The sequence below is a fragment of the Montipora capricornis genome, chromosome 14, assembly GCF_036669925.1.
Source record: "Montipora capricornis isolate CH-2021 chromosome 14, ASM3666992v2, whole genome shotgun sequence".
NCBI lineage: Eukaryota > Metazoa > Cnidaria > Anthozoa > Scleractinia > Acroporidae > Montipora > Montipora capricornis.
Window position 1 is genome coordinate 7,882,214 of NC_090896.1, and position 10,000 is coordinate 7,892,213.

At 38.0% G+C, this 10,000-nt stretch overlaps 2 protein-coding genes across 2 annotated transcripts in view; both read left to right on the forward strand.

The window, feature by feature from the left end:
- The window catches only part of LOC138031339 (uncharacterized), a 154,314-nt gene that overhangs the window by 90,776 nt on the left and 53,538 nt on the right, over positions 1-10,000 (forward strand). The gene's annotated exons all lie outside the window — the stretch shown is intronic.
- Positions 1-10,000, forward strand: part of LOC138032941 (uncharacterized) — a 24,010-nt gene that overhangs the window by 8,168 nt on the left and 5,842 nt on the right. The window contains exons 3-4 of the mRNA XM_068880664.1: positions 8,013-8,127; positions 9,444-9,563. Coding sequence (XP_068736765.1) covers positions 8,013-8,127; positions 9,444-9,563 — 235 coding nt within the window. The remainder of the gene's footprint in view (positions 1-8,012; positions 8,128-9,443; positions 9,564-10,000) is intronic.

A 10,000-nucleotide genomic window follows, 5' to 3' on the forward strand; every position in this document is an offset into this window, starting at 1 on the left:
AATTGCCTTATTGTTCTTTTTGCTTAAGCCTGGTTTTCTTAATGGACGCAAGCACAAGAGATTCATGTCAAGTAAAAACGAACCACAAGGAAAGCACAAGCAAATTCGACTAGCAGTTAGAAGACTATCTCAAAACTATCAGAAACCCAGATATAGAATAAGTATGACAAAGATTCGCTAGTTCCATGAAGCGATGCGAGTGGAATGTAAACGGGTCTTTTTCACTGCACGAACATCACAGCTTGCGTTGTGCAGGCGAACGCAAGCATACGCGTAAGCACAAGGAAAAGGAAAATTGTGGTCCTTGCGCTTGTCCTTTTGCTTGCATCACGCCCGGTGTCACGGTGAAATAAGCGCTCTTTGTGCTTGCGGTTTTGCTTGTGCCTGTGCTTGGCTTAAGTGACAATAGGGAATTTAAGAAACGGTGACGACTACGACTACGACATCGCCACAAAGCAATAGCATCATTGGCTAAAAGATCATAAATACTCGTGCAGCACGTGAATCAATGATTTTAGCAATTATGTTAGCGGTCCTCTGCATAACGAGGACGTTAAATCACCAAATTTGATGTTTTGACGAAAACGTAAATAAGCATGCAACAGAGAATCATTTATTCTCTATTTTAACTTTGAAACCGCTCGTACCGATTTATTTTTAGGATACTTTGCCCACATTGTACGACGCGAACTAGACTGAATAATCGCGAAAGACTTTCACTAGAGCAAAGTTCTATTTTGAGGTGACGTTTTCGTCGACGTCGCCGTCGTAGATCTTAAGGTCCCTATTTAAGCAACGACAACGGCGACGGCAACGAGAACGTCACAAATGTGCATATTTAGTGGGCAAAAACAATAGCTTTGCACGCCCTGCACGTGCGTTTTTCACTTTTGTCCATTTCTTTGCCGTCGTCAGCAAAACAACAACGTGAAATAGTCAAATTTTAGGTTTTAAGGAGAACGTCAGCACTTGACGCTAAAGTTTCATTTTCTCCCCTAAATTAAGCGCCGTTCCGACCAATGTTATTTTTGAGGAACTACCACACCCTTGTCATATAAGAAGGGTTGACATGTTTACAAAGTAATTACAATCCCGCGAATTTATATTTTGAGATGACGTTCTCGGTGCCGTCGCCGTCGTCGTTGCTTAAGTTCCCTATTCCCTGATAGATCAACCGTAACACGTAACAATAATCCAATCTTGAACAGGGTATCGAATTTATCATTTTTGTCTTAATCAGGGTATCGATTTATCAAATTTTGTCTTAAACTGGGTTAAATGTCTTAAACAGGGTATCAAAAATCGGAATTTTGTCTTAAACAGAGTAGGAAAATCAGCGATATTTTTCTTAAACAGGGTCAGGGTATGAGGGGCCGCGCCGCACCTCCCCACCCAGGGATATATCGAGTTCCCCCCCCCCCCCCCCCCCCCGGGCCAAGATGGCAGCGACCAGGGTAATTGAAAACAAAAATAAGCGATTCTAAAATTCATTCATTTCAATTACAGAGGCTTTGAAAATTTTGATTGAAAACATCATGTCCAGGGTTGTCTTTTTATTGGATTGGAGGTTGTCTTTGAAGAAAAAAAAGAAAAAAGATCACGAACTTTTCAATTTGTAAAACACGTTTCGATGTGTCTTGCATCTTCGTCAGGTACGTATAATGATTTGGAAAACACTGTCCGAATTTATGACAACCCAGAGAAGCATTTTACATGATGAGAACGTCTAGTTTTGGAACGTTCTTAGATAGTTTTGCGATTTGAGGCTGAAAGTTCCGTAAGATGTTTTAAATTTACATGGTTCAGTATTTCAATTAAATCAATGCGGACGTGACCAAAGTGCTTGCTTGCTGTGATGTAGTATCAAATTGCTTGTCACATACTTGCGTGACTTGCTCTGATCCCACGTGCTCTGATGATACAAATGAGCAAAAAATAAAAACGTTCTTAATCGACTCTCAGCCTGAGTAATGTTCTTAATACGTTCTTAATTTTTTTTAATCGCAGCCTCAACATTCTTATAAAAAGGTTCTTTTAAAAGAAAAGAGTGTAATCACATTGAAATTCAGATAATTTTTTCAAATCTTTTTACAATTGACGGAGATATGAGACACATCGAAACATGTCTCACAAATTTTAAAAAGTTTCGTCATCTTTTTAAAAATTGCTGCTTCTGTAAAACAAAGGAATGACATACCTTTTTGGAATTTAATCCTTGGGTGGGTGAGCGAAGTCCAAATCCAACCAATCAGGTCACTTCGACTAGAGCATGGACTTACCACACATCACTTGACTTTGAAGATGAAGTCCGCTCAGGTCTAGATTGTCATAGCTTCCCTTCAAGAGGATTAAAGTTGAAGCACCTCTTAGTGTAAGATTCTGAAGTAACCAAACCACAGCGATTGAATTTCAAAACGAATTTTTGTTATACAAGGGTGCGAAGGAAGCTAGACGGTTGTTCGTTGTTGCTTTTAACGTTTAACTATTGGTGCGAAAAAGATGACGAAGAAGGACAATTATGATACCTGAAAAGCTGGAAAATTCATTTTCAACTTGGATAGCGTGTCTGAGCCCCACAAGGGTTCCTACCCTCTGAGCCCCCCAAGGGGTACTACCCCGATCCTCTAAAGAGAATCCCAGGCTACTGATTTTGGTACACCTCTTTTCAGTAGTGTAAGCTAGTAGTTAAATAATTCCTAAATACTCTATTCCGCTATGTGGGTGGGGCTGGTTAATTTAAAAAAAGGTTAAATGATGAAATGGTATATATGAAATGAATCATATAAGAACTGCGGATATGAAATCAAGTGAAGCTATTATCTTCGCAGTTATTAGCGCAATTTTTGCAATTGCGTAGAGAAGACTGAAAAATTCAGGACTTCAACGGGGTTTGAACCCGTGACCTCGCGATTCCGGTGCGACGCTCTAACCAACTGAGCTATGAAGCCACTGACGTTGGGAGCTGGTCATTTGTGGGGTCTAATGGTCCCGTGAGGAATGAATCAATGATGAAATGGTATATGAAATGAATCATATATGAACTGCTCCCAACGTCACTGGCTTCATAGCTCAGTTGGTTAGAGCGTCGCACCGGAATCGCGAGGTCACAGGTTCAAACCCCGTTGCAGTCCTGAATTTCTACGCAATTGCAAAAATTGCGCTCATAACTGCGGAGATCATAGCTTCACTTTATGAAAAAAAGTTTGTTATTAATTTTGGAAAATTTCTAAAAATCATGCCTAGTGCACGCCCATGAAAGGATTGCCTTGGTGCAGTGAGTACGCAGATCATGTACCACAGACAAAACGCCCCCCTTCGAAGCTATGGAAACAAAGAAACCTCACAAAAGCTCTTATTTTTTCCAGAGGCTCGTTTATAATCTCTGAGATTAATCCATCATCTTACACATTTGTTACCTGTAGACTGGTTTTGTAAACTGGTTCGCGCTCCTTTGTTTTTGTTGATGAAGCCAATTAAATGTTTTGCATTTTTTTTTTAAGTTATGTTTTCACGTTTATTTTTCAAGGTCATATGAAAGTCGCTCTATTAATGAAAACAAATGTTTCGAAAACAGAATGATATATATATATATATATATTTTTTTTTGTGGCGTGCGCTTCGCATTAGCGATTATCTTTGAGTTCGTGACGTTAATGTCTTCTTTTACTGCAGTGTTTACCGAAAAGCTATTCTCATCAGTATTCGTGAAGTTTCAGTCAGCAAACCTGAAAAGGCATTTTTTTTCGTTTCAGTGAGTTAAGTTGAAAAACCAAGACAAAGAAATAGAAAGAGACAGATTGGCGGTGTACAAGTCAGCAGAACGTCCACTGAACAAGGAATCTTTACAGCATTTGGCTGGAGTGTGCGCCTATTTTTCCTTCTTCCGGTCGGATTCTGTCCTTTCTTTACTAGCAATGATTATTTATAATTTCAAAAAATTGACTCTATAAAGGCAGCATTAATAATTTACGGGTGAATTAATAATTTATAAAACAATTTTGCAGTTTTTATTTAAAAAATATATCACCGGTCTATGCTGGAAGATGCATCAGAGAATGATAATATTTTGCGAAATGGAAAAAAGAACTTTATACGGCAAGACCCAGTTAGCCAAAAAATAATAATCTCTAATTGATAAGATTAAATATTCATGAACATTTGATAAATGGTGCCATCTCAGTCACAGATCATAAGGTACTTAGTAATTAATATTTCTAAAATGGCCTAAAAGCAATAATATATGTATTAATGTACGGGTGAATAAACCATGGATTGTTTTGGGCCGATATACTCCCCTTACAAATCACAAAATCATGCAAAATGCCTCAACAGACTGTCTTCCCTTCAAATTTTCTTCATGTTATGGCAATGTTCGGGCATCACACGAAACACATTAAAATTAATTTCAACATTATTGCATAGGCGACATATATTTTGACTTTACAAACATGTCTAATTTCTTTTCTAATTTCGAAGAAAACAAATGCTTTATTTTTTCCTCTCTGACGAATGCTTAACATCACTCAATTGAAAACAGTGAAAGATTAAAGGTAATAATGCAGTTTGTTGCTCCATTCCATGTGACGGTACTTTTAATAACTGCTGTTACAGCTAGCAAGGATGGAGAGTATTTCACAATTTCAAAGAATTTTGTTTTGCTTTTTTCAAATCTTCTTAGCCAAAACGATGATAAAAGGTTCTTATTCCGCTAGTTTATACTGGAAAATTCCTTACTTGATCTTTTAGTGTTTAATATAAGATTTCTTAGCAAAGCCCAGCTTTATTAGAGTTAATGTGCATCACGGCTTTTTAGAGGACCACTTTTTAGTGACGAGGATTCCGTGGTTAAACGAAGTTGTTAGTATTATTATTATCATCATGATCATCATCAACATCAGGCGAAAGAAAACGTTTTTAGTCGTTTATGTTCAGAACTGACAAAGAAACAGAAATACTCTACTAACGTAGCCCCTTGATTGTTTCAGAGAAAAACTGTAGTACGTGATACCCCTCTTTTTGTGTAAGATGAAAAATATTTTCAACTTTCTTTTCTTTTTTTTTTTTGCTTGACACTATAATCTCTCTTTAACGCCACACTATAAAAAGAAAACTATTAAGCTTTCAGTTCTGCCCTAGTCTTTATCTTAATTTGTCTCAGAGCCCTGCGATCGTGAACGTAACCAGGGAACAGGGAGCATACCATGTGTTACGAACATCAACAAAGACGCTTTCCTTGTTAATCCGAAGAAAATCATTCCATCAACTTATTGCCATTTCAAGGCTACAAGCTAAGACGGGAATTTAATATTGATCCATATGATGAGCTTTGGATCAAACTTGAAAGTCTCCAGTTTCTTAGGCTGAATAATGTTCTTGAATCTTTTGACGCTTATCGCCGATATGTCAAGCACAAACTGTCAACATATTTCTTGCAACATAGAGAGTTGAAAACTTTGACAACGTTCAAGCTATAGTTATTTCAGAGATCTTAAAAATGTCCTACATAACGAGGGGTTTAGCAGCGCTAGTAGATATGGCAATAATTATTAAAGCGGACGGGTATTGGCTTTTATTGTGTCCTAGCATGTGTGCTTAATTTTAAATCGTTTTTCATAGGGCTTCCTCTGTTAATATTGGCAGGAACTTATTGTGTCTTTGTAAAAAGCGCGCGTTTTGTTCTACAACGATCTACATTTTCTATAAAAGAAAGATCACCTAGGTAACTAATAATAATCTTCTATGGAAAAATATAATATAGTGAAGTAGTTCGCTGTGAATTTCAAGAGAGATGTCCTCACGGCTAAGATGAAATATTCACGAAGTTAATGAATGCCTTTATGCACAATTTAAGACATCGTTACCAGGTATCCATCTTCACCACAGCCAGATATCACTGAATCCGCTTGACAGGAACTTGCACCCTTAAAAACCACGAACCATTTATTGTTAAGTCATTTTACGTCTATATCTTTTCTTTGTATTTAAATTAGCACAAGGCACGCGTTTTGTTTTACCACGATACATTTTCTATACAAGAATTACTAGGGTAAGCAATAATAATCTTCTATGGTGAAGTATAATATAGTAAAGTAGTAATGTTCGCTGTGAACTTAAAGACAGATGTCCTCAAGCTAAGATAAAATATTCACGTAAGTAAATAAATGTTTTTATCGACAATTAAAAAGATCGTTGACAACTTCTTTTATTCAAATAAAAATCCGCTTGACAGGAACAGTACTCGCATCCTTAAAAACCACGAACAATTTATTATTAAATCATTTTACGTCTGGATGATCAATTGTGAACCTTACTGGTTTGCACTAAACTGTCGGACGGACAGTTACTGCAACTTAAAGTAAGCAGAAAGGATGAAACCCTTTGGCTGTACGACATTTCTGAAAGCTTCTATGCTTATACTAATGATGGTCCCCTCATATGCAGTTGCTACAGGTATGATACGTTGTTTTTTTCTCTCAATTTTATCTTCACCTGAACTCAACAAATTTAACTGAGGGCCCATCATAGGTTCGAGGTGTCAGTTTTCTAAAAACGTTCGTATATCGTCAGTGTTTATGCTATAAGGATGAAATTAACATCACTATATTGGTCCTTGAATGTAGTTTCAAACCGAGAAAAGTACTCTTTTGTTTGAACGTTATTTGATATGTTTAGCTCAAGGGTGTCGGCAACATTTTATATCTCGCTTTTTGCATTTGTTACCTTCCATCAAAGTTTACGACAATGTTTTTGACTGGGAATTTAAACAAAGTATGGTATAAAATCAAAACACGTCAACAACCTGAAAAACGCTAACACCGTTTAGATGAAAATTTATCTCAAAATCGATTCCTTAGAAAATTTTAGAAAATTAAAAATCCCTTGTAGCTTAAACCATTAGAATAAGACTACCTGCTTTTGCTTTGAGAACCTAACAAAGGAAAAACAACCTTCTGAGACCAAAGGAATACTTCCTTGGTTTGAAAACTACAAGACGATGTCAATTTCATTGTCATAGCATAACCTGACGAAATACGAACATTTTTTTTTAAATGACACCTCGAAGACAAGGCCGTAACCGTAAACACTCCGATGTTGTCAAGGAGCTTGTGTTCGCCGTAACGTGCTCGATATCTTTCCCTTGTTTGTGTTCAGCTGCAATTCATCTATTTCAGCGAAAAAAGCCGACAAAGCTATCAGTCGCGGTGAACCTAACATTGGTGTAAGTTTCGTAAACTTTAAAGAGGACAAATTCTCCTACTTGAATATCACCATTCTTGGGTATAGTCACGTTGACTGGATGCCCCAGTGCTCCTTTGCCTGCTTGGAAACTGTGACATGTTTTTCATACAACCTGGCTGCATACCCGAACATCAACGGTAAACTGCTTTGTGAACTCCTCAGTTCGGACAAGTACAACAACTCGGACAAATTCATGTCCAACAAATCCTTTCACCACTTCAGCATCGCGGTAAGTCGTAAGTCTTGGACGTTTATGGCGTACGGTGTGTGTTTTTGTGGTCTTTCTCCTTTTTAATTCTTCTCTTATTTATTCATTTATTTTTTATTGCAAACCACAGAAATTCAAAGTTTTATGGCAAATAAGATGTGATGTGCATAAAAGTATCAAAAAATAGGTACGCATTGCGTACATGCGAACAGTGCTACGAAGAACGTCGCAGACCAGTTGTCGCTGACGTTCTTTGTCGCCCAGACATAACAACCTCAGTTTATCGTCCAAAACCGAAAGAAATAAATTAATATTGAAAGGCCAAGCCGTTATTGACCGTCAATGTCACTTTATTATCTTTACCACCTTTTTAATCAGTATCACATCAAATTAGTTGTTGAAATGGAAGATGAAGGTTTCACTGCGTTAAAAAGGATGTATGAAGCGATCGCGTGGCCATGCCTTTGGCTAAGACTTTACACAAACTCATAGCAATCAAGATTTAGTGTAACATTCCACGCAAGTCTATTATTATATCAAATAAATCTGGATTAATTCTTTATAGTCAACATGTAGTGGTTGGCCTTGTAAGAACAATGGAACGTGTCTGCCATTGTACGAAGAGAACAGCTACAAGTGTTTCTGCAAAGCGGGATTCACCGGACGACACTGCGAAAACGGTGAGATCGGCATCCCATATCCTGTTAGTTGCGAATAATTTGACCAATGCCAAAGAATCGAACGCGCCATTTTAAAGTTGAATAACTTGATATCTATCCTCCAAGGCAAAAAAAAAGAAAGAGAAATTATCTTATTTCAATCGTTCACATATTCTTGTCTAAAGCATAAAGATGTGGGACGACCTGGTTCAAAACGGAGGGATATTAGTTGAACATGTATCTATCAGGTGCACACAACTGAGCGCGTCTTTCAAAAACAGGATCGAAATAGGATTTTTCAAGGCAATTCAGTAAATGATGCCAGACATGAGCTCACCAAGGGGAGCCTTTATAAACGCTCTTTATAAAGCCTTTATAAATCTCCCATAATTGGCCAAGGAGTCAAACCCTTTCCCGAGTAGATTTATTCACAGAACTCCTCCCTCGAGAGATTCAGCACCCCCACAGTTGTAAAAGCCAATCAAACAGAGCTATCTCAGCGTCAAGGGAAATATAATACTTTTCGCGGGAAAAAAATGTTCCTAAAAATAAATTACTCGAAAAGGGTCGACTCAAGCAATGGTACAAACGATTTAGCGTCTTCCGTTTCCTTTTTTAGTCAAAAGAACGATGCTTCTGCATACGGTTACTGAGGATACGGAAAGAAATGCATATTTAGCAATTATTCTACACGGGCTTCTATGAAGTGATAGATAACCAACGAGGCGCATAGCGCCGAACTGGTTACAATCATTTTATATCCAGCAAACCCGAGTAGAATAATTGTTTTTTTAAAACCCCCAGGATCAACGACTCTTCTTTGGTGTTCACGGGGGTAGTATTGCCGACTAAAGCATCAAATTCAGCCTCGGTCAATTCCGGTCCAAAACGGCTTTTGTAGGCCCTTTTTCCTCAGAGCTGCAAAAATGTTTTCATCTCGCTTTACTGCTGAAGCGTTTCTTGACCATATTAGGTACAGCAAGCCAATGAAGATGCAGGAAATCTAGCTGTTCCTAAAAAATTTACTCTGGAAAGGGTTGACTTAAGGAATAAAGTGGACATAAAGGCTCCCGTTGACGAGCTCCTATGCGAGATCGGTAGTAGATAGATTTTGTTGCAAGCTCGAGAGGGGAACTATGAAAACTTCATTCTCACTGAAAGAGTTCGAATAACCAACTACCGCCACTGACAGTTTTGTTTTGCACGCCTTGCATGCCCACTAGTCACGTGATCATTTAACACTTTGACCTCCTGGTCGTTGTCATGTTGTTTTGTTTGAAATAAAAGTTGTAAAGTGCAGTCCTCGAGTTCGCTTTGCTATGTTTATTTGGTTTCAGACATTGACGAGTGTTCATCTGAAAACAACTGTGACGTTAATGCCAGATGTATGAATACCATAGGATCTTACAATTGCACGTGCAAAAAAGGATATCAAGGAGACGGAAGAAACTGCTCAGGTAAAGTCCAGTCTAATGAAGGTACTATTGCGACTGATGCTGACAGTTTTGTTTTACACGCCTTGCGTGCCGTTAAATCAATTGATGTTTTGAAGAAAAGTCAAAGCGGTTATATTGGTAGAGAGGAACGCAAGAGTAAATTTGACGTTAACGAAGTTCTAACCATTAGGAAATCAAGTCCATCACTTAACCAGGGTGGTGGCTACCTCCTCTTTACGGCTCACGAAATAGTAACCTGTTTTAAGATCATGTGACCGATAGTTAAATCAAGTATTCTAGTAACGAAGAGTTAACAGTGTTATTTCTCTTTTTAAAAGCCTCTGCACAAAGGGCCCGTCCACAGGCTGAATTATAACCTTCTGCCACCATCCTTAGTCTTTCGCGTTTATCATCCTTCTCGTTCTCGTCCTTGTGCAATACAGGCGAAGTGTGCTATG